The sequence below is a fragment of the Neolamprologus brichardi genome, chromosome 22 (genome assembly GCF_056152115.1).
Source record: "Neolamprologus brichardi isolate AB-2024 chromosome 22, ASM5615211v1, whole genome shotgun sequence".
In the NCBI taxonomy this organism is placed as follows: Eukaryota; Metazoa; Chordata; class Actinopteri; order Cichliformes; family Cichlidae; genus Neolamprologus; species Neolamprologus brichardi.
Window position 1 is genome coordinate 13,835,086 of NC_142124.1, and position 25,729 is coordinate 13,860,814.

Below are 25,729 nucleotides of genomic sequence, written 5' to 3' on the forward strand. Positions count from 1 at the left end.
ATAATCTTAGTGCAGAACAATGGACTTAAAATTGTATGGCGATGGCTTTATAACTCTGATGGGCAGAAACATTGGCTTCTCTAAGACCATTGTTGATGTCTACTCAACATTATGCTAACACATCTGAACAGTGTTTATGTATTACACTTGCTGTTGATCAGTTAAGCACATTTGATTAGCGGCACCTGGCTGCTACTTACCACTTCATGAAAGCAGCATACTTTTTACAGACCTGTACCTGCTGGAGTTCAGATGCAATAACATTTATTATAATATTAATGCACATTATGAAGGAGCTTTTAAAAGTAAAATAGAACCAAAATTATTAACTGAAGCATTTGCTTCATACAGTTACCCTTGTTCTAAAACCAGTTTTTCTAACCGGGAACAATAAAATATATAGAAGCTACATTTCTTAATCACATCTCAGTTTTATATTTTCCCACTTTGACCATTTGTGTAGCTTTTACATGGTCGTCTAAAATGAACAATGTTAATTCATTATCACAACTATTCAGCATTTTACTGTTCCATATTGGCAGATACACATTTATTTTGAACCTATTTAACATCCTGCATTCAGACCGTGTCATTCTCTCCAGATAACCCCTGGATACATTTTACAAGTAGAGTTTAAGGATCTTTAACAAAACAGATCAAAGGATGGAGTTGCATTGTGTAAAAACTTTGATAGTGAGCTGTATTGGATATGCTATATTAACATATATAAATACCACCAACTCAAACGCCATTTTCAGCATGATTAAGAGATTATTTACCGTAAGACCTATGCATGGATGAAATGGGTCACACTCGATGTAGTGTATTAACCCCTGATGTGACTGAGCCCAGGCAGCAGGCTCCTCCCCCTCGGTCTTCCTCCCAACTAATGAAGGCGGCACTGAGGCGGGACGCTCACTATCGGATGTTCTGGCAACAGGTTGTACTGGTAGCAGGGGAGAGTTACCCCTGTGTTATCGGTTCACTGAGTAGCACCTTCTCATCCCACCAGCATTGTTCAGCGCTGCTGCTGCTTCTTGAAGGACTGTCAAATGCAAGATCCGTAAGTGAGGAGGATCATTCAGCATAAGGATCATTTTTACAGGTGCAGTAAAATAACCATCTATGTGTTTGTCGTTGTTTTTTCTTTTTAAAAATTAAACCAAATGTGAGTGAGATCTGTTTTGCTGATGAGGCATTTTACAACATTTGGGTTTGCGCAGATGGACACCTGTGGCTTTGTGATTGGATTTGGCAGCCGCCCTCTCTTGTGTTCGGCTTTTCCTGTTCTTGATAATGAGCTAAACAAAACAAAAAAACAAAACAAAGCCTTTTATTGTATGCTGTCAAGCGTTTTTGTCTGTTGGGTTTCTTTTAGGGGTTTTTTATGCTCGGTGTGCGCTCACAGCGCTGATGCGCGAGCTATAATCGGATCCTTCGGCGCTGCGTAAAGAGGATATGAGAGATTATTATGGCAGGTAAAAGCTACAAATAGGCTGCGACGACGTCTCGCTGGGAGGCAGGTGCCTCGGTTGTTTATCTTGTTGCTCCGCTCGTGGTCCCAGTGGCTCGTGGAAAAGGGAAAGAGATGGAGGGGAAAAAACACAAGACTGTGGTTTCGACGCGCACCGATACTGACTGACCGGAAAGGTGGGTGTGACGCAATTAATCCACGAGTACACAGGTGCTTGGGTTCTATTTAATGGTTAAACTTCTCAATGATTATTTGTCGTATGAGTCAAGGTTTGTGAATTAAGTGTACCGTGGAAATGCAAAGCAGCCTTTGTAGCGCTTGGAGTAGACGGACGTGGCGGAAAAGTGGGATAAGCCTCATGACAGCTCACTAAAGTTTACAAGCTGTTCTAAAATCGAGTGTTTACTTGATTTTTGTCTTAAAATAAATTGCCCCAGAAATAGTCCTGACCTCAAATTTATGCTCCAAGCTCATTTTGAGGTGTTTGCGTAAACATGCGCCTTTAATGAGGGAATATTATTACCATGTTGTTGCTATTTTAGACCACAGAACTGCCCCTTTCTTCTCCCAACACACAGCCCCAAAAACTAGCTCTTCTGCTGTAGATAGTTTGATGTTTTTTGGCATCAAATTATTATTTTTCTCTTAGTGTAATCGTTTTAATTTGTGCGATTTTTACATAGGCTAGTTGTATAATGTAAATTATTTATTACAAGTAAGTTATAAGCCACACAAAGCCATCCATGTGTGAATCGAGAAATACTGAGAAGATATTGCAAAACTATCAGAATAAAATCATAATGTGTTTTTTGTTGGTGTGGTGGGGCTGGAGTGTTTGTAGGATTTGAATATCTCAGGGATGTCAGCTTACATCATAGCCCAGACTGGAGAAACTATCCTTTTAACTAAACAACAAATTCTATTTCAACAGTATCTCTCTGTTTCCTCCATGATAAATGTGTAAAACAGCAGAAAAGGTTCTGGTAGCTCATTGCGCAGACTCTTCTGTATTTATAATGAATAATTTCTTTTGTCTATAATAGAAATTTTCTATAGTAGATATTGGAAAACAGGAAGTGTCATTTAATTGTTTATCTATTGTGCAACTATTTGGTTTTGTAATAATGGCCAAAAGGGAGGCCTTTATCATAGAAAAAGCTGTAAAATTAATGAAACTACAGTTAAAAGTTCAAAATCTATCCCTTTCTTCACATTCTCCAAAGCCCTCCACTGGGCTGGATTGGAGTCTCTGCTCGGCCAATCCTGGATTCCGAGCCTTATGTTTGACACCCCTGCTCTATAATATTATTTGGTGTACTTGGATATGTGTTTGGACGGCAGATGGTGGCTGAATCCGATACAAGACGTCTTTTGTCTGATGAATTGCAAGAATAAAGAAAGAAGCTGGAATTTTAATGTGCAGAGATAACAGATTTCAGCCACGCCACCAAACTGTTGTATCAAAACTCGTCTCCTTAACATACTTGTGAACAAAAGAAACTGTGGGATAAAAATTAAGCTGATTGGGGTGCAGGAACAGCACCAGATGAAAATTAGAAGAGCCGGCCGAGTGAGGAGAAAGGGACCAGAGATGGCTGATTGGCCAGTTTGGTGGCATTCCTGTGTCTGTTGACACAGCCAATCCTTGTGCATGAGAGAAACAGAGAGAGTATGAGAGGAGGTGAACCAGTTGTCGCCAAACAGTTCTCGGCTACTGGCTGGTTAACAACAGCTGTACAACAACTGAGCCTTTGTGTGAAGCCGAAATAGCCAAGAGAACATAAATACACCTGAGAGATTTCAGTGTAAGGGCTGAGCGCCTGGGCAATAATACAATAGGCATCTTCCCTTTGAATAAAAAAAAGCACAGATTTTGCTCAGGCATAGGCCATTGTTTTGACACACAACATGGTCTGAAAAACTGGTTGCTTGATGTTTGATTTATCTCGCCCCGTATTCCCCACTTTGTCTAGCAGTTTTTCCGCATGTGTAGGCTTTATTGTTGATGCTGTCCTCAATTTCTTTTAATCTGTTCTTATTATACAAATGTAAACCACGCGCAATGCTGAAAGGGAACGTCCGGAATCCTGAGAATGTTTTTAAGGGAAGACAGAGTCCCTTTGATCTACTAATCTAACCTCACTGGCGGTCGAGGTCCTGCGTGTTACACTGTAGCCAGCAGTCAAGGACAGTTAAATTTTAATCAAAACGAGAGGACAAATGAGATGATGGTGAGCTAAAATTAACGTTAGGAGCACCTAAATACATGCAGGAGAAGGCAGAGAAGGGTTTTAATATGATCACATGCAATTTCATCTTTTTCGCTTGCAATGAGAGTGAGAGGAGCGATGCTTATTCACTCGACTACAACCAGATGGGGAATGCACAGCAGGTGGATGTGTGTATGCACAACCTTGCATATTAAAGTAAACAGTCTATGCCTGAGTGGCTCTGCTCTGAAGTTTGGTGGCAGGAGAGGGGGAGCCCATTCCTCGCATAGCCCCTTGTGTTTTATGCTCCGCAGAGCCTGGACAAAAGGAGGAGTATTCACCTTCTCATGGCGTTCATCGCCGAGGTCATTTGAGCTCATCAGACTGTAAAAGGTGGACTTGGTTAGGCTGTGCTCTTAATATTATGGCTGACTGAGTCACTTAAATTTAGTCTTTAAACCCAAAGTTGAGCTGCAATTCCAACCATCCTGAGCTCTGCGATGGATCTCTTTGTCAAGTTTGTAATATACACATTATTTTTGGTTTGACATTGAAAATAAGTTTCTGCAGTCATTTAGTGTTGCACTTCTCTAAATTAAAGGTTGTAGCCCTGCAGCAGGTGGTGGTGTACCCCCCCTTTGAGCTGTGACAGTTGCCATAGGCTCCAGCCCAACCACAACTCTGAATTAGAGAAGTGGAAGAATGATGAATAGACTCATATAAAGCTGAAAGACTCTCAAAAACAGCTTCTGTTAAAGCATGCACTTTCTCATATTGAATCAAATATCATCCTTTTGTTTGACCCTCACCGATATTCCTCTCAAATACGAAGAGGGTGGCAGCATTTTTAACCTCCGAACCAGGATTCATTTCTCCTTCTAGAAAGTTTCTTCAGATGTGCAGAACCGTTACAATAACTCTGATCACAGACAGAAGTTCATGGAGACTTAATGGTTAAAACTGGTGGATTAGATCTTTAACTTGATATTAAAACTTGTGTTTTAAATAAATTGTAGTGCTAACTGACAGAGTCTGGGGTTGAGTAGGTCCTTGTTCCACCTTTTTTTCTAAGTTTTAAATTAAAATAAGTCATTAAGATGTTGCACTGCACTCATAATCTGAATTGGAATCAACTGAATGACCCTCTTTTTGTATCTTGTGTTTGTTTTGTTAACATTTGTACAGAGTGTGACTGTATAAATAAGAGGCTATAAACCTCCAGGTGTCTCATACAGAACGCCTCCTGCAGTATTTTTCCTTCTTACAATAGACACACCCTCTGGAAAAAAGTAGGCCTGAACAAAGAGGTGCTGAGTGCCCCAGTGGCATATTTGGCATGGCACGAATACAATACAGTTCTTGCTGAGAAGGAATTCAACTTGTAGAGCAGCAAGAGAAGATGATAGTTTCATCAAGATATACGCGCAATGTGATATTTTTGCCCAGTCATAATGACTCCACCTGGGAAGTCTTCCGTGTTCGTGCAATAAATGTCCTGGTTACTTGTTCCACTGAATCACCTGATTTGCATTCCTGCTTTTTTTACCCCTTGTTTGCTCAGGCTGCTTGCACCAAAAACCAGGAAGTGAGCATGAGTAGCCTGTCTGCTGACAGGAAGATGCCGGTGGATCATGGCGTTCAGATCCGCTTCATCAAAGACCTCCATGACACAGGCGGCGTTTATCCTGATAAATCCAGGGGAAACAACAGTGCGGCGACTCCTTCCAACAAATATGGTGTGGCAGTGAGGATTCAGGGAATCTCTGGGCAGCCTTACGTGGTCCTGAAGGATGGAGAGAAAGGCGACTCATACGGAGTTCAGTTAAAAACCCCCACCTCCAGCTCGGGGGCACCGTCACCGTACAACAGCCTTCCAAAAATTAATAAAGTTCCGAAAGAATTCTTAAATCCCTACACACCTGCTGACAACTTATCACAGTCCCCTGTTTCCCCAGCAGAGGATGAGGATGGGGAAATTTTTGGGAGCCCTCTCAAAAGACCTCCAGGGGATGGTCAAGCAGGGACACAGGGCGAGGAGGAGAATGGGATGGGCAGAGAAAAACAGGTAGAGAAGCCGAAAGCTGAACCCCTACTCAAAGCGACACCTAGTGAAACAGAGAAAAACACAGACTGGACAAGTAAAGGAACATATAACGAAGCAGGACTTAAACCTGTCAAATTTAACCCCGTGGGACCCAGAGGGGTAAACCAAACTGGCTCTGGTTTCACCGGCTCTTTGGGGAGGTACCATGATAAGAAACCAAATCCAAATTCTTTGTCACAGTCATTCCCCGAACCTCCAGCATCAACTAACGAGGAACCTGTCCCTGTAATCGACACCAACTCCCTGGCTCCCATCAACAAGCTCATCAGTAAGTTCAACAGTGGAACACCGGGTAGCGCCCAACAGACCAGAGGGCGCTCTGGAGCGAGGCAGCGGCTCGGATTTGAAGAGCGGAAAAGGTCCACGAGTCTTGACGCTCGAAAAGTTGTTGAGCCGGAAGTTTCCCTCCCCTCTCCAACACCGAATCCCTACACTTCACCCCAGTTTACCTCCTCCAGCATTGAGCTCAAGAGCCAGGCTACTCCAGCAAGTAGCAGCCTCGGAAAGAGCCCTCGATCTGTTGCCAAGGTGACAGCTTTCGAGGCTCCCAAGTCAAATTTCAAGATACCAGAGAAGTTTAATGCCAAGAGCACGCCTCCAACTATAGCAAAAAAGCCTGTAAGTAATAATGATGCAGAGCCTGAGCTCTTAGCAAGAATTGAGCTGTTTGTTTTGGGTTTATTTTCTTATCTTAACTGATTCTCTCTTTGAAGGAGACACTTCCTAGAAGTCAAAGTGCAGAGATCATGCGTGGGGGAGATACTCCAATCAAGCAAACTAGCTTCAACATCCTGAAAAACAGGTAATTAAAACTCCATGATAAATTTAAAAAATGCTCTACTTCTATTGTTTATGTGGCTTGTTTTAACAGGTCGTTCATTTAACTGTGTCATATTGTATTAAAAAATAAGGTGTAGCTCTCTAAATTAGCAAAAGATAAACTTTTTTCATTCTCTGTGTCTGGTGTTTCCTTTGTAGCATCGGTGACAGTGAAGGATTCCTTAAACCAAAAGTCAGCCCCATTGCTGAAACAACCAGCAGCTTAAAGGTATGACACAGCCTGGGTTATCTAACCACAGAGAGTATAAACTATATGGACTATGGACATGGCCACAGGTGTATAAAATCATGCGTCTACCCATGCAGTTTGCCTTTACAAACATTTGTGAAAGAACGGGTCATTCTAAACACTCAGTGAATAATAGTGTGCTGCTGTTATAGGATATCACCACTGCAATCAAAGCTTTATTCGCCACATGCAGGTTGCCCTGCAGTAAAATGGGAATCCCCCCCACCCCCCACCCCCCCCACCCCCCGACCTTACACACACAACACAGACATTACATGGGGATACAAGTCGGAGATCGGTAGCGTTACAGAAAAGCACTGAAATGTACACTACAATGGGAAAGTACAAGAGGAAAAAAAGATACCTCTACTCATGCTGTGCTTCCATGGTGGGACCATTGCAACAACTCAGTTTGTGAAATCTCTTCCCTCCTGGATATTCCACGATCAGCTGTGAGTGGCGTTACTAAATGAGGCTCATTGTCATAGGCGATTTGTTTTGACCGCTCTCATGTGTTCATGCTAGCTAAAGTGATTTAGCTTCATGGCCTTTGTGGGATTTTAAAATTGTAAAAAGAAAAAGAGATTTTGCAAAGTCCATCGGTTAGGTTTGCAGTGGTGAGGGGGAGGTCAGGCGGGAGTCTCTCTGCACTGTGATCTTCACAGTCAACACTGATATGTGTAGAGAAAGTATAAAGGAGATGGAGGTATGCGCTGGAGAGAAGAGGAATGAAAGTCAAGTCAGGATAGATGGGTGTGAATCAGATGGAGATAGATGGAAAGGAGAAGATGCAAAAAGCAGAGGCAGTGAAGGTGGATGAGTTTCAACACTTTGAATCAACCATGCAAAGCAACGTACAGCGCAGAAGGGAGGTGATGAGGAGAGTGCAGGCAGGGTGGAGTGTGTGGAGATGAGTGTCAGGGGTAATTTGTGATGGAAGGATAGCTTCAAGACCAGCAGATAAAGATGCTAAGAATTTTACTGTGAGTAATCCATATATACAAGATTAGAAATGAGTGTATCAGCGAGACAGATGGTTTGGACATGTGTTGAAGAGGGATGGTGAATATTTTGGGGAAATGATGCTGAAGATGGAGCTGCCAGGCAGGAGGAAAAGGGGACATCAAAGAGAAGATTCATGGATGTAGTGAAGATGAACATGCAGAGGGTTGGTGTGACAGAATAGGATGGTAGGGATAGCATAAGATGATCCACTCCTAAAGGAGTGACTCCTAAAGGGAGCAGCCAGAAGAAGAAGAAGTAGGCCTTTCCTTTTATTCTAGTAATTTTTAACAGTAATCATGATAACATGAGTCAGAAAAGCAGTTGCATGCTGGAGACACCCATGAACGCATTGTTTACACTCAGTAAAATACGACACATCTTTCTACCATCCATAAGTGTTTTCATATTCCCACATAAACACAATGAAGTGAAACTCAAGAAATTCAACCACGTCAGCAACACTTGAATGCTTGGATAATGTTTTTATGTTTACATCGAGGTGCCAGCAGTATTTTGTGGTTTTGTTTTGGGGATGTCTAACATACATGTCAGAAAAAGTCAATTATCTTAATGCTGAAAGTATAAAAAGACATTATTCACATATATAATTAAAGGTAATTTATTTAGCTTTTAGTGTAGATGCAGCATGTTGGTTAGACAAATTGTCATCTCTGGGACGGCAGCTGTTTCTCCCTTCATCTCGCAGTGAAGCTAGCAGATGGTTGGCAGCCTGAAGTTTCTGTTTCATTCATCTTGTCTCCTCGATCCTCTTTTGGCAGGCCAAAAAACTTGAAAAGGAGCAGGCTGACTATTCCTCTCCCCGTCTTGGTGCCATGTTTGCTGCTTTGCGCTTCTTGTTACGCCTTATTGAAACAGATTGTTCCACACTTATGAGAACACACACGCTTCCTCCTTTAAATTAGCATCTTTTTGAATAAATCTGCATACAGAAATGATTCCTTTGTGGCCTTACCTTCTCATATTACATGCCCTTGATTATGTATGACCCCTTGTTATGTACTTCTCATTGTGCTTGTGACCATGGCTGCCTGTGAATTATTTTGCCCATCTTGTCTCTTGGCAACGATGCACCTGCAGAGGAAAGTTCAGTGTGGTGAGAGCGCAGTCATTGAGAGACATCAATAATTGAGTTGGAGTGGAACCCTGCACCAGCTCTGGGTTGGCTCGCTGGATGGGACAGAGCCTCCTCTGAGGGGTCTCGTTGTAAAAAAATATCCTTTTATTGTGACGTTAACCACACTGTCCACTTTAGTATATTGCTGTGGCTTGAGTGGCTTATTCTTTTTAGCAGAAGTCATCTCGGGCTCTTCAGCAGCTACTGAAAAATCCACAAACGGCATCAAGCCGTAGGATGAAAGAGTCTTCCTTTTTTTTCAAGGCTATTTATTCTCCAGCTCTGCCTTTAAAGCAAAGTGCTGCTTTTGTCCATATCAAACCTCAACATAAGATCAGAGCAGGGATACATGATTGTGTTTCCAGAGGGAGATATTTTTGATGCAACCAGTGTCCAGATTAAAACTGACTAATAATTAGCCCTTCACATTTCCGAGAGAAGTTTGTATTTTGAGCTGTATTGACTTTGTGACACTTCACTGTCAACACACTCGTGTCTGTGGCTTTCTCAAAGTGCTTGCGCTGTGTTTTGAGTGTTTTACTGTGGTGTTACCAGTTAATGCTTGTTAAAGGGAAACTTGTTGAGATTATACACTGACACCCTTTCATCTGTGTTGGCTTACTCGAGTCTAACATTGCTAATGTATACTTTCTTGTTTGCGTACAGTGTGAAAACTGTTGTCTGTTTGTTGACACACAAAGGTCACATTCACATGTTGTGACCTGTGATGAGTGAAGATTAGATTTTATTTACATTTCTAGAGAATTTTACTTCATACTGACAGACCACGTTCAATTAAAAAGGTGAAACTACTTGTCTTCGAGGTAACTAAGTTAACAAAGCCCCTGCTACAGATTGCAATTGTAACCCGCAATCAGGATGAGCTTTTTGGTCTGATCACTCAAGCCGCTAGCTTTGTCCACATGTTTTTTGTAGTGTAAACATTCATGTGCCCTGATGCTTTGCCATCACGGACGTAACAGGAAGATACTCAGCAGCCACTTCATTATTTACACCTGTTCAGCCAGTCACATGTCAGCAACTCTGTGCATTTAGGCATGCAGACATGGTCAAGACCTGCTGAAATTCAAGCTGAGGATAAGAATGAATAAGAAAGGTGGTTTAAGTGACTTTAAGCTTGCGAGGTTGCTGTTTGGCGTATTTCAGAAACTGCTGATTTGCTGGGATTTTCCCACACATGTCTCGGGTTTACAGAGAAAGAAAGAAAATATCCAGTGAGCTGCAGTTCTCTGTGTGAAAATATCTTGTTGATGCCACAGGTCATAGGAGAATGGACAGCCTGTTTCAAGCAGATAGCAGTGCAACAGTAACTCAAATAACCATTTGTTGCAACTAAGGTATGCACAGAAGATCATCTCTGAATACACCAAACATGAAGATGTGCTACTGCCGCAGAATACCACACCAGGTGCCACTCCTGTTAGACAGGAGCAGAAAACTGAGGCAACAATTCACCAAAACTGGACAACAATAGACAAAAGAATGTTGCCTGGTCTGATTTCTGCTGGTAAGGTCAGAGTTTGGCATAAGCCAGCTTGTGCTGAGTGTGTAATGGTGTGGAAAATTTTCTTGGCACACTTTGAGGCCCTTAGTGCCTGCTGAGCATAATTTAAACACCACAGTGTAATGAGTATTGTTGTTGACCACGTCCATGCCTTTATGACCACACTGTGCCATCTTTTGATGGTTGCTTCCAGCACGTCACATCTCAAACTGTTTTCTTGAATATCACAGTGAGTGCACTGTACTCAAATGGCCTCCACAGTCATCAGATCTCAATCGAATACAGCACATTTGTGATGGAACGGGAGACTCATATCATGGAAGTGAAGCAAGCAAATCTGCAGCAACTGTGTGATGTTATCACATCAATATGGACCAAAGTCTCTGAGGAATGTTTCCGGCACCTTGTTGAATCAGCACCATGAAGAATTTAGGCAGCAAAAATAAAAACATACAGTGAGTGCACTGTACTCAATGCAGGATGTGTTTATCCATTTTGTCATCTGTCCTTTTTTGAATCACAAATTTATTTTTCCTGCAAATGTCAACAGCTCAAATAGCCCAAACCTCCCAAACTTGTTCTTAAACACTTTCTTTCCTTTGCTGATGTTGAAATTACGAATGAATCATTTCAACCCACAACATTAAAATAAATACAGGTTGTTACATAAGAAAAAGCTGTGCAAGTATCAGCTGTAATTCTTAAAGGTCTGAAAAGAGAAAAATCTTTTTCTTCTACGTTGATACTTCCTGTGTTTTAGAGTCCAGAAGAATGATCTGGTCATTTAGGCAAGAAATGTATCAAGTGTGAGAAGAAAGTCTTTCTGTCTTTTACTATTATTTAACCAAATATGAACCGTTAGCTCTTTTGACCTTTCTACAATCACAGGACTACAACCTGTCAGAGGCTGAATGCCAGCTGTGAATACTGATGTGCATTTGAATGTTTTCAGGGACATGAGCATTAGGACAACATCTGGCTTTCAATAATTTCTTTTAAAAAAAAGAAGTATTTTTTCCAAATTTGTCACACTTACATGTTTCAGATCATTAGACTCATAATATTATACAAAGATAAACCGAGTAAAAACAAAATATATTTATATAAATGTTGATTTCATTAATCAAAGGAGAAGAGTTATCCAAGCCTACCTGGCCCTGTGTGATGTAATTGTAACTGTAATAATTTTGGCCCACTACTCTTGTTTTAATTCGGCCACACTGGAGGTTTTCGAGCATTAATATCCAGCAGTTCTTTAGATGTTGTTGTGGGTTCTTGTGTGGCCTCCTGTATAAGTCATCAATACACTTTTGTAATAATTTTAATAGGCCAGCCGCTCCTGTGAAGGTTCAACGCTATGCTTTTTCTCTCTTTTCTCCATTTTCTCCACGGCTCTCACCGTGGTTCACTGGAGTCACAAAGCTTTAAAAATGGCTTTGTGAGCCTTTCCAAACTGATAGATGTCGCTGACTTTGTTTCTCAGCTGTTTCTTTACATCGTGGATTTGTTGCTTTTTTGGATCTTGTAAACTACTTGATTTTGTCAGGCAGGTTATATTTAAGTGATTCCTTGATTCAACAGGTCTGGCAGTAATCAGACCTGGGTGTGACATGTGAAACTGAACTCAGTTTTCCCCAAAAATGTATTAATTCATGATTTAACAAGTGGGGTAATTGCTTTTTTTAAACGGGGCATTATTCAAAATCTCCATTTTGCTTTTACTCAGGTTAGCTTTACATAAATATTAAGATTTATCTACCACATCTTTAGGAACAAAAACAAGAAATTGGTAGATACGTTTTATTCTATTTAGTGTTCTGAACTAAATGCAGGGTTAACATTATACATACCTCCAACACTGCTAAACTTTTGAACTGTAGACCCAGCAAGAAAGGCTCTTTTTTTTAAAATTGTTAATACACATCATTATACAGCTGATGCAATTCATACAGAGTGCTCAGAAGAGCTTACACTTATTCCCTTATTATTTTATCCTCTTTTAATTATCTTTTTGTGAGGATAGAGAGCAATGTCCCAGAACGGGATTATCTACAGTCTGTCCTGCGGGGACCGAGAAGAAAGTGAAAACAAAATATATCTTCATAATCAATGATAAGTAACAGAAATGTGAAAGAGTCCCCCGAGGAGCAGAATCGTCCGTGATCCTCGCTTTGTCTCTTTCTTCTCCGTGTGTGCGTCCTTGTAATGAGTGTGTAGGAGGATAAGAGGAGTTTCATGGGCAGGCAGGCTGCGCTTATTCCCCCTTTTTCACTGAGAAGGAGGCCTTTCCGAACGGCAGAGCGGTGTGGGCGAAGAGCGAGCTTTTTGCTGCTTCTCTGGCTCTTTTTCCCCCTGCAGCCTGTCAGAACGAGCTGCTTCTGTGGGGAGAGCGTCTGTGTTGACGATATCTGAGCGCACTGGCAGGGCTTGTTCTCCCAAAGATTTTCTGACTGTCAGAAACTAGGGCAAAGAATCCAAGCCAGGGGTTTTCTTTCAAAGGTTAAGATAATACAGAGTGCATAATGCATTGCAAGGCCGAAAGTGGCACTAGCTCCAGCCTTCCTCTTTGTGTTTGTCCCTTTGCTGTTTTCTCCTCGTCTTACCTTTAGTCTCTTCTTCTCCTTGTGTGTGTGTGTGTGTGTGTCTGTGTTTCATTTTCTGCAGAAGGAAGGATCTGATGGAAGCCTCAAAACAGGGAATCTTGAGGAACTTCAGGAGCAAATCAAACGCCTCAAAAAAGAACTGCAGCAAGCCCAGGAAGAGTAAGTGTGTGTGGTTTTAAAACAAAGCTCCAACGTTGGAGCATATTTTCACTGTTGCAGCATTGACGGCGTGTGTGTGTTTCAGACTGGCCGAGGAGCGTATCGCCAGAGAAATCGCAGAATCACGTCTGCACATGCTGGAAGATCAGCTAGCTGAGCTTCAGGAAGAACTGAGGAGGGTTTCCGAAAACTCATCTCATTCAGACTCGATGCAGACGGTCAGGACGCTGCACAGTTACGCATGCACAAACAAACTCACCATTGCACCCATCTGAATGTGCCTTTTTTTTCCTCTCTGCAGGATGTGGCCGCTCTGCAGGCCCAGCTGGCTGAGGCCACCGTTCTGCGCCAGCGTCTAGAAGATACGCTACGCCAGCGAGAGCGGGAGTTGACAGCCCTGAAGGGGGCACTAAAGGAGGAGGTAGAGTGCCACGACAAAGAGATGGAGAGTCTGAGGGAGCAGTACAGCCAGGATATGGAGGACCTGAGAAAAACCATGGAGCAGTTCACACAGGTGGATGCTTCTGTTGTTTATACGCAGATACGACGTCACAAAATATAGAAGCTGGAGCTCTGATTTTTCCAAACTGATCTTCTGAAGTGCACTACCACTCTCCACAAAAAAATACACATTACACCATTTTCTTTTCCAACAAATCTTAAAATGAAATTCCTTTAGAAGATTACTCTACAGATGTCAGACTTGTCTTAGTTACGAAAACGATTAACACTGAAACTAGAGATGAAAGCAATTAAAACTCTGCAGCTGAGAGTCATCAGGGCCTGTCTTTAAAAAAAAAATCATAAATTTGTCAACAAATACTGGAGCTGTTTGATGTGAGGTCTGTGATCTCTGTATGATTATCAGCATCCTTAGAAGTACATCTAAATTAAGACTTTTCCATCACCAGCTGTATGATTTTTGGCTGAATTTTTTGAGTGTAGTCTGACCTGACAAGCTTTGGAAGAGAGATTTTATTTTGGTCAGTTAAAAACTAGAAACATCACTAGAAACAAAGAGTTAAAGACACACTAGTAAGTGCCAATTTAAGAACAATAGGGTAACTATTAACTGTTTAAGTATTCCTCTTTTATCACAAAGTCTTCACAAAGATAGATGCTTCAGGGAATAAACTCTGACTGTGATGGAAACAAAAAAACATGTGCACTTGCTTTATCAATGAGCAAAATCGGCACATTTCTGTCTGTACTTTCATAGTGAAAAATATGAAACAGTGTCCTTTTTTATTTCCATTTCCTTATCTTTGATCTTCCTTGTGATGCTGCTTCAGTGTCACACCAAGAGACTACAGATTATAAGATAATTTGCCTCTTCCTCCCTTGAGCCCTCTGTGCCAGGTCCAGGCAATATCTGTTATGAAAATGGAGCAAGTGCCTTTATGGGGGGGAGAGAGGGACGTGCCCCACTACTGGAGCTGCCTACAGTAGATCTAACATTTGTTGTCTTTGATTATCTGAAGGTTCAAGCTTGGCAGGCTGTCATTGAGAGTTTTTAGAGGACGATTAATAAAATCACTGTCACTTTTCTTTAGTTAATGTATGACTAAAAATAGGCAGTTTGCTAATAACAACTAAGAGATTTACTGTTTTACATAATTCTCCCGCTCGTTTCGGATCCATACGACGAGGGTTAGCATTTGAGCCTTGTTGACAAGGAAGGAAATAAACTCTCTGGTTACAGGAAAACCTGCAATGCAGCAATCACAGTGAAAGTTTCTCTGTTTCCGATCACTGAGTGGATTTTTTTTTTCTTGTGACATCACAGTCATACGCAAATTCTTGGTACAATTGTCTTGGGAGAACAATCAGGTTATGCCTGTCAGGTAGTTTGTGTCCTGCATGAATTATTAAGGTGATGTTAACTTGTGCTTTGATGTTTTATCTGCCCCTCATTCACCCAGGCTTTATCTTGCCATTCGGCTTAATGCAGTCAGTGTTCAAACCAGGAGTCAGGGTATCACAAGGTCAGACTGAGCTTGGTGTGCAGAGTTTGAGAAAAGGGAATTTTACTGCTTGTGATTGCAGAGTAAAACTTTTCTAGCTGAATTTTTGGTAAAGTTTCTGTTTGCACCAGCCGACTGTTTCTGGGGTGCTGCGGGGTGTGGTGAAGAGGAAATCTGAAGAATATATGTATATACAGAAATAGATCATTATGCAGATTTAGGGGAAAGTAGCAGCAGTGTCAGAATAAAAAAGTGTAGCAGACAGCCGGAGAGCAGGAAGTAAGCAGACAAAGCTGGCAGTTGCTTTTGATGAGGTGATTGATTTGGCGAGTGGAGGATTAAAGCGGTTGAATCGCTGTTTACACCGACTGCACAGTACCGACCGTACAGCACCCTGTCATGTTTACCTGATATATTACGTTGATATTTCTTATGTAGTATTCTTCAGACGTGGGTTGCTTGTTGATGAAGGTGCGAGCTGAAAGATCTGTTGTTTTCTTTTTGTTTCTTTTTTCTAATCCTGCGGGCTGAACATTTGTCAGAAAAAAAAAAATTCAAAGAAAATGTAAAAGATTTGAGTGCGTTAGCTCCTTTATTCAAAAGGACGTGTCACGATAATGAGGAGGAAATGAATGTGAGGACCAAAAGCATTTTAAACGCTCACTTTCACATCTCTAAAATGAAACTCTGTGTGCGTTTCCGTGCGCCTCAGTCTCAGGAGCAGATCGAAGAGGAGAGGGAGAGGGTGAACGCCTCCGTGTTGACACTAGAGCAAGAGCTGGAGAGCTGGAGAGATCAGGGAGAGCAGTGGAAGACGGAGCTGGAGGCCACCACGCAGGAGCTGCAAGCGACCAAAGAGGAGTTAGTATCACAAGTCCTGCATCTTCTTTAACATAAATGCACATATGATCGATCACCTCAGTGAACAGCAACAAAGACATATTTGTAAACCTATTAAAAAGCATGAATATGCATGCTGGTGGAACATGTTTCAGCTTTGGTCATGCATCGGAAACACTCTGTCACTGTCACATTTCATATTTCAAATGGGGAACTGGTTCAAATCATCTGCACTGCTCACTGAAAACTTTACAACATCCTGTGATAAGAGCTCTCTATGCCTCAGTCTAATAATATTATATTTCTCCAGAGTTATTTTTAATGTCTGCCATGTTTCACTTGGCTTTTCATTTGGCAGGAACGAGGCGAACCCCAGCAGCCAAACGTGAGAGAGAAAATTAGTCTTGCTATGTTTGGTTTGAGTAGTGTAGATTTAGCCTGGTTTCAATGAAAACTTGAGATCCACTCCCTGAAATTCACCTGTAAGGCTCCCATCAGAGTGGATTCTGTATCTGATGATGTCTGATTCGATCATTAGATCAGTGAACCCAACTTTACTAAACAACTTTCCCCTGCTCATCCTCGCTTTCCTCATAATTTTTCTGTTTGCTGATGAAATTCTTCTTCCTTTAAATAAATAAATAAGCAAATGATAAATTGCAGTTTCGTGTGCAATCTTAGAATCTGAGAGTTTTTTGGTTGTGGTGATTTCATAGTAACTTTTACTCCCTTGTGCTTTGTTTGTTGCTTGCGGTTGCTGTTTTTGTGTTTTACCCGAGCTGTGTGCATATGTGTATTTCATTTATTTATTTATTTTAATGGCCTTGCTGTTTATAAAGTGACTCTCTTTCTTTTCATAGCTTGCAAAAATCCCATTTGGAAAAGGAAGACTTGGAGGGTGAGCTAAAGGATCTTCAGGATTCATTGCTTGCCAAGAAGAAACAAACGTCTGCGTCTGATGATAACCGTTCTTTAGCAGAGGTAATTCAGCTAAGATTATGCTCAGTGTGTGGGTGAAATGCAGGAGCTCATCTCCTTTGTTTTACAGTATGTTTTACTCCCTCTTTTTTTTCCCTTAATGTGTCACAGCAGCAGTGTGGATGTGGGCTTTTGCTCTTTTTCTTTAAATTTTCCTGCAGACAGACATGCTCACACTCATATGCCTCTTATTAATACATTATTATGCACCCTGGCACATTCCTCTCACTCACTCACTCACACACATTATCCATCTCTGATTGCCCGTCCCTAGGAGCTTCGGTGTTGCCATAACGACCTGAAGAGGGCTCGCACCGATCTGGACAAACAAAGAGGTCAGCTGGACGAGAATATCGAGGCACTTCAAGCTCTGAAGAAGGCGAGCGGAGAGAAAGAGGCCGCACTTCAGTCCGAGATCAGCAAGTTGAAGGAGCAATTTCAGAAAGACAAGACTGAGCTGGAAAAGGCACTCGAGAAGGCAAAGGAGGTGAAGCATCATCTGGATTGTAGAAACAAAGCAAGAGCCTTACAGCATAAAATTAAGGAATCCTGCACCATTTGATGTTTAAAAATAAGCAGATATGGAAGTTTCTCTTTAGATTTTAAAAAATAACATAAAAAGTGTAGGCATAATGAGCATGTTCGACATGGAAAATAAAGCTTCAGTTTCTGTCTTCTCTCTGCTTTGATGCACTCCTGTCTACAGTTGTCAGCTGATGCAGGAAGTACTGTGGTGGACCACGGCAACAACAACCTGGAGCTCCAAGAGACAAACAGTCGCCTGAGGGAAAGGCTGGCCCGCATGGTACTGCTCAAAAAGCGGCTACAGTCCACAGCTGTACACACACGCAAAATTATGTAAACACATATACTGCACAAGAACAAAAGAAGTGTCCTCCCACACAGACACTATATTCAACCAAGGGATGTGAAAAGAATTACACTAAAAAAAAATCCCCTTTAAGCACATAAGGCTTAGAAATCCCTCTGGGATAAATTTGTTTAAGATGAGCATTGTGGATTGTGCTGTATGTTGACTGGAACAGCTGTGTATTCCAGCTGTTTAAAGAGCTGTAATCTGTGTGTGGAGCAGTCTTTCACAAATCTGTAAACAGAATGAGTGCACAGCAATTTATCAAATATGCACACAAACTGGACTTTTTGTGCAGTCGTCACGTTAATGCTTCAAGTGCAGAACTTCGATTTTAACTCTGCTTTAAATATGAAAGCTTTTTATTATTTGTCATTCTCCTTGTTTTGTATGCCAACCAAATTTAATAACTTATTACAAGCCCAAATTATAAAATAAACACAAGGATTTATTCCTTTTTTGGCCCAGTGCAAGTCTTGACTTGTAATACAGTTTATTTGAGTAATAAAAAGACAATTTAGTCTATCTGCTGTGTTCATAGCTTGATATGCTCCCCAGACAAAGCTTCACTCCAGCATGCCTCGGAGCCCGGAGGACGAGGATGCCGTGGAAGCCCTGGAGGATGAGAACCGCTCCCTGAAGTCTCAGCTGGAGGAGGCCAAGAGAGGAGCCGCCCGCCTGAGCAAGGAGAGGGACGAGCTGGTCCGGCGGTTGGAGGACCGAGACATGGAGAGGGAGGCGCTGAGGAGGGGCAAAAGCGAACTGGAGGAGCAGAAGAGGCAGCTGGATCGGGCGGTTGAAAAGCTTAACAAAGAGGTGTGAAAGAGTTATGGATGGACGAATGTCTACACAGATGGAGATGTCATTTTCTCAAGTCTTTCTTTATTCTGTCTCACTCTCAGGTGGAGCTGATGATGGGAGATTCTCGTCACTCTGTAACCAACCTGCAGATACAGTTTGATGAATACAGGGAACGCTCGAGGAAGGACCTGCTGGAGACGCAGCGCAGCAGTAAAGACAGGCTGGCCGAGCTGCAGAGGGCTCAGACCAACCTGAAGGCCCAGCAAGAAGAGGTGAGGAAAGATGGCTCTAGAAATGTACAGGGTGGTAGCTTCAACTGCCGCTTAGCTGACACAGTAAAGGTGGGCAGATCGCTGCTATTGCTATCAGATAGATACTTTGTTTCTATCCTCTAAGTTCAGTATGTAGGAAATTATCTAGGAAATTATTGTTTGGAAATGAAAAAATACACCTCAGACATTCACTATAAAAAATGTCTGAACCTTTTCCTGTTGACTGTTACTATTTGATTTGAAACCTACAGCACATTTAAACAACAGAAGTTGACCTAAAGTTCTTTACAGACAGACACATTTACATTTCAAGTCTCCAAAAATTTCAGTTTCAAATGATAATTAAAAGCCGAAAGGTCTCTTTTGTTGCGTTAACTAATTATTGTGGAAAGTAAAAATCATAATGATTTAAACCAATGATTCATCTGATAAATCGCAACACACTGCTCTCTCCTACATGAGCTGCCTTAATTGGTTAAAAGCATCGGCATCTGTGTCGCTATCGGTTTTGGCAATAACCTGTATAACCCTGTATTTATTTGGTATTGGATTAATACCAAAATTTACAGTATGACACAGAACTGTGACACATGTGTAAGCAAGTAACAGCGAGTGAGCTGGATTCCATCGTCTCATTGGTGGATGTGAATCTTCCCTCCCTCCAATTGGTTGATATTTTTCACGTATTTTAATCAAACAAGTCTTGTATACACATTTTAATCTATTTAAACCTATTTGCCTCTCAGCATCCCTGCCTGATTGTCTATCTGTCTGTTTCTGAGTGTGGACATTCAGTAATAGTAACACAGACACATTTTTGAGTCAGTTATCTGCTTCTATGTGAGGTTATACTGCAGTTCAAATTAAAACCATCACAGTTTCAAGTCTTTCAGCTACCACTCACACTTTAAAGCTGCCTTAAAACCCTGCCTTAGTGGATTTTTTCATCAAATATTGGCTGCTATTTGTCTTCAGTTTTCTTAGCCAGCCTATTTATCTCCAACTTTATAGCAGCAAGTAAGTCCAGCAGTAGCAACAATCCCACTGCGGTTTCTCCAAGAACTGCATAGTCAAGTTTTAGTGTCTAATATTTTTTTGCTGAAGAGTCGCAATTATACTTATATGGGGCATAAAATAGATCAAAGAATTTGGAGGAAAAAATGTGGTGAGATACTGAAGCTGTTGAAACTTTAAATAGAAATTTATGGAAACATCACATTCGCAGAAGGTTAAGTTTCTCACAGTGAAGAAGTGCGAATTCTAAAAGGAGCAGCCCATTAAACTTTGAGGTAAGCCTGGAGGGAGTTATGAAGGCGAAAAAAAAACAGAGAGAGGGAAAGAAAAAATCCATGAAAATAGAAAATTTCATAAATAATACTTTTATTCAGGTTTCTCGTCTGAAGAAGGAGCTGCTGACGTGCAGTGAGGAGAGAGACAGCGCTCAGCTGGAGAGAGACCTGCTCAACAACCGCCTCAAACACTTGGAGAGCGAGTTTGAAGTAGAAAAGAGCACGCACACTGACCGTGCCCGGGAGGTCAGAGGCCTGGAGGTAAGGCTTCAAGGTCAAAGGTTATAACTCCGGAGTTATGGAGGGGATTAAGGGGTGGGTCAAAAAATGGAGATCAAGTGTTACAAGTGGTTTGGGAGTCATGCACGGGATGTCGAGGTGTCAAGAGAGAAATGTGAATATGCGTCACTACACATTTACTTACGTGTGTGTGTGTGTGTGTGTGTGTGTGTGTGTGTGTGTGTGTGTGTGTGTGTGTGTGTGTGTGTGTGTGTGTGTGTGTGTGTGTGTGTGTGTGTGTGTGTGTGTGTTCACAGGATAAAATTAAAACCCTGGAGATCGAGCTGGATGAGGAGAAGAGTAATGTGGAGCTTTTGAACGATCGCATTAGCAGAAGCCGAGATCAGGTGCGACATACATTTGAATACACATGCAAATAAGCAGGAGACATTTCACTGTAATATATATTTAGTAACTTAACCTGCTCACTTTATCTACATATGATTATGGGGTTTTTTTTCTCAGGTTGACCAGCTTCGTTCAGAGCTCATGCAGGAGCGTTCAGCCAGGCATGACCTGGAAATGGACAAGAGTGCACTGGAGAGACAGGTGCGCACATACACAGATCTTTAAAATGGCTTCTTACAAAATGTGTGGCTTGCTAGTTGTCACACTGTCACTCTGCTTGCAGATGAAGGAACTAAAGTCTCGTGTGGCAGACATGGAGGGACAGCCACGACCCTCGGCTGGAATCACACTTCTAGAAACCAAAATTCAAGAGTTAGAGGAGAAACTACACAGTGAAGAAAGGTATGACTAAACAGGTCATTTTTAAGCACTATTAATTACATTCACTATGCAATCACTACAACACTTGGGAAGAAGAATAAATGTTTTTAACTGCCAATGCATAAAGAATAAAAATTTCAAAATGTCAAAGAATGACGTGGTTCATTCTGAATTTCCACATGCAGAGAGAAGGCCACGATCCAGGCTTCTCAGAGGCGGACGGAGAGAAAGCTGAAGGAGCTAAACGCCACATTAGACCAGGAGAGGAGCCAGCACGTTGAGCAGAGAGATCAGGTAAATATGAGGATTTGCATGCTCATTGGCTAGTGTTTGCTTTAAAAACTCAAACAGGATATAACCATTTAAAGAAACAGATTCCCATTTTGGGTTTTTTGCTAAAGGTTGCATGAGAAGATGAGATTTAACCACCTAAAATGAGTTTAACGGTGGTTAGTTTAGCAGAAGGAGCTGATACCAAACCACCTGTGACTTTTTTCCACACTTCAAGTTTTGATTTTAATAAATAAACAGGAAATTGAACAGTATGTTAATCAGAGACCGTTTAAGATCTGTTAGTGGGGATTTTATGACTTTCTAGCTAGTTATTTTCCAACTTATAGTCTCTAAGTCAATTCCACTTAATTCCATCCTGTATATGTAAGCGCTCACCAAACCTTACAAATAATTTAAAAATATTAAACTTTTTGAGTTTTCTTGTGTGAAATGTACTTTTTAAGTTTTCAAACTCTGACTTTGTACTATTTTACCAACTTAATAACTGTGTAAGAATTATCCAGAGATAACGTTTGAAATATGCCTTCTGCTTAACCGCTGCTTCAGTTTAAACAGTATTTAATTGCTTCCTTACATCATCACTAATCTCATCTGCACACCTCCCGACCCAAACCCAACCTCACTCGGGTGCTAAAATGCTCCCTGACCTCCCGTCTGTCATCCCACCTATATGTTACCTCAGCCTTCATAGCTGTTGTCACTCCCTTACGAACCCACACATCCAGTGATGCTGATGCCTTTAACCCCCAGCACTACTCCTTCCTTGCATCACCTCCTCTGTCCCCCTCTAACCCCCGTCCTCTCCCTCTCCATCCCCAGTTGACGCTGCGCGTGAAAGCCTTGAAGCGTCAAGTCGACGAGAGCGAGTTAGAGGTGGAGCGCTTGGAGGGAGTCCGCCGTAAAGTTCTCAGGGACTTGGAAGAGCAGCGGGAGCTGCAGGAAGCACTGCATGCCAAAGTGACAACGCTGGAGAGTGAATTAAAGTAGGCCTTCTCCTTCGTCACTATGAAATAATGTGGATTTCTACATGACTCGTGTGTATAAATGCTCTTTGCACTAGGTGGCACTGTGTAGTAACCAGCTGAACAGTTAGTCAGTCTGAATGGATTTTCTGTTGCTTTCTTTCTCTCAGGCGGAAGTCGCAGCAGACACATCGCTCGACTCTGTCCTCCTCTGCTTTAAGCTCTGAGGACGAGGACGGTTTCTATGACAGCAAAATCTCCTCTGAATGAGAGTCCTGAACAAGAGCGACCCACACACCTCCAACTGCTAAATGACAGTGACTACTAGCATGACAAGACCACAAAACCTTTTTAATCTTGAGCATAAACACATTTTCTTGTATGAGGTTCCACTTTTGCCAAAGTTATGTTTCCCTTGTGTCTTTTCAACTTCAAGCTTTAAACCTGCTGTGTTGCTGAGCTTTCCAACACTGTGCAGAAAGATTATCTGAAATGTAGCCAGCACATTCTCAAAATGTCAACAAACCACTGAAGCTGCGTCTGAAACCAAATCCAGAACACAGCTTGTGTAACTGGAGTTTTGCCATCAGTGGGTCATTTGTCGGCTGTCAAACGACGGCGAGATGACAGCAACGCAAAAGGACGACATAACAAAACAAAAGGGAGCACGACAAGTCAGAACAGCATCAAACAACAGCGGTCAAACAGCAAGATGTTTGAACTGAAACGGCGTGACGTGACCATAATTTTGGCACATAACGAGCCTCGTCTGTGCACAGAAATGTATTCAAGTCCTCAGTTTTGTGAAGTCATTTGCGCCTCTCAGTTGGTTTTATTTTCAGTTCGGCGGTCCAGTCCAGAGGCGGGCGGTCGTGATCATTACACTGCATTTTTGAGCCTTCCGATGTGATTACGATCACGCCAGTGCTGCCACATTTTATCATTCTCGATCTTTCGTTTCTCTTTTACATTGAGAAGAATTTACAACTGCTGCAGATTTCTACTTACTGTGCTTCAGCTTGTGTTCTCAAGAAACTTCTTTACTGTGTTTCTACAATAATTACTGTTTATTACAGCGCTAGTATCTGACATTGTGGTACTGTTTATGTTCCCGTCGTACGGTAGATGTGCAGTTTCATATCACAAACCAAGAAACAAAAAGGCTTCGTTTGCTTCTGCATGTTAAGTTATTTCTTGTCAGTGTTTGAAGCTCTTAGTGTTTCTTTGTGTATCCAAAGTGATGTAATGTTTAGTTTTTTTGTTTTACTTTGAATGTGACTATTACAGGCAACTTAATCGGAGCCTTCATTTTTACACTGGATAGCCGAGCATACCTGAAGACAATCAAGTACACATACAGCACTTTGTAGCTTCAAAGATTAAACTTTTCCCCGTGATGCTTTTCTACTCCACCCATCGTATTTCTCATGCGGTTTCATGTGCATGTCTTCACTCAGATGCCTTAAAAACGAGACCCATATTTTTATTTTAATTGCCGCATGTGTTCTGTTTATAAGCTGCTGCTGTAATGATTTAAATAGTATTTTATATGCTTGCCTTTGCTTGCGTCTTCCTCTTTTCGTCCCCTGTTGGAAGAGAAGCAGATTTCCTACTCTTTTTTTGCACCAGGTTGTCCTAAATGTTGCTTTTAGTCTCCTAAAAATATTTTATTGGAGTTGTTTATAACACGTTAAACGTGTTACGTTTGTGACACATTTGTTTATACTGGGGTAATTCAGTAACAATGGTGTTAAAGTTAAGATGAGTTTATTAAGCTGACATATGGCACAAAACTTTGTAAGGTTCCCAACATTTTGTGTACAATAAAATAAAGAATATGAACCTTGCTGCTTTTATTTCATAATGGAAATCTTATACAGTCTACCTATGTTTCCATATTTTTACTGCAATGATTTCAAAAGCCTGTAAACTGTAAAACAGGTAAAATGTTAAAAGAAAAGATACCAGAGGCATTTTAAATATTTATTACAGACATTAGGAAGATGCAGAAAATAAGTCGGAGAAACATGCTAGAAAGATTTGTATTCAAATTGTAATTTGGGACAATGTGTTTGAGAGTTAAAAGATATGGCATAGCCTTTTTAAGTGGTAAAACAATAATTAGGTGCTCATAGACTTCCTGCTATCATTCCCCTTAGTCCTTTGGTTCTGCATAAGCTCTGATGAAGAGGAAATACAGACTTTATCTTGTTTTTTCGAAAATAGTATCAGGTGGACATCATCCAGAAATACTCTGTGTAGCATAAATTATTCTTGTCATGAAACGCTGTGTGGCAGGCAGGAGATGAGGACTTAAAGTGCAGGACTCAGACTCAGGGGATGAACTCAAAATCACAGCTTTATTTGCTGGTCACAGAAAAACGAGCATACAAAGTAAACTAAGCTAAACTGGGAAACAAAGACCTAAAACTCACAGGGAGATCCACACAGCAAGAGGGACGACGCAACACTGACTCAGAGAAACACAGGGTTTAAATACACTGGGAAGTAACGAGGGGAATGAGACACAGAAGGAGAGCACAGCTGGGAGAAATCAGAACTGACGAGACAAGGGAGCAAAGTAGGATACACTCACATGAGACACAGACCTTCAAAGTAAAACAGGAAGACGCAAATTAGACTAGGGGAGACAGCAACTAAGAAACACAGACAATACCAACAACAAAGAGACACAGAGGGCAGCTACTAAATACTCAGAGAACTAAACAGAATACAAGAAAACCAAACTAAGACACTACACTAACGAATAAGCTGGGACAACAAAGAGAACTAAGAACATAATACAAAAAACTCAGAGGCACAAGAAACTCAAAACACTGTGGTCACTGACCCAGGACCGTGACAATTCTTTGTGATACCATCACCAAGGAACAGGGAAATATAAATATAAAAACTACCAGAAGATATTTTGAGTGATCAGGCTGCTGAGGCCTGATAATATTCTAGGATTTACAAAAACAACAAAAAACAAGTGAAACATCATAAATGGAGATACAGCATATAAGGCAAATACAAGAAAGCTGCCTAATAGAGTTCCAGCTGTGTTGAAGAATATCGGTGGCCATACCAATGATTGACTTTCAAGCTCTTTGGAATTGTACAGACCCTGTAATTGCTTTAAATAGTCTGTGGGAATATTTCTCCA

The 25,729-nt window shown here is 41.4% G+C and overlaps 1 protein-coding gene across 1 annotated transcript; it reads left to right on the top strand.

Annotated features, from left to right (window-relative positions):
• The first annotated feature begins 975 nt into the window (after positions 1–975).
• cgnb (cingulin b) lies at positions 976–24,397 on the top strand. The gene is given in 22 exon segments (XM_087835081.1): positions 976–1,105; positions 5,246–6,406; positions 6,502–6,590; positions 6,767–6,836; positions 13,187–13,284; positions 13,370–13,502; positions 13,586–13,798; positions 15,961–16,109; positions 16,447–16,473; positions 16,949–17,069; positions 17,341–17,553; positions 17,773–17,871; positions 18,496–18,753; positions 18,840–19,010; positions 20,399–20,560; positions 20,836–20,925; positions 21,044–21,127; positions 21,210–21,328; positions 21,493–21,601; positions 22,421–22,584; positions 22,734–22,827; positions 22,830–24,397. Coding segments are annotated over 21 exon segments (3,639 nt in total). The 5' UTR covers positions 976–1,105; positions 5,246–5,275; the 3' UTR covers positions 22,875–24,397.
• The last annotated feature ends 1,332 nt before the right edge of the window (positions 24,398–25,729 follow it).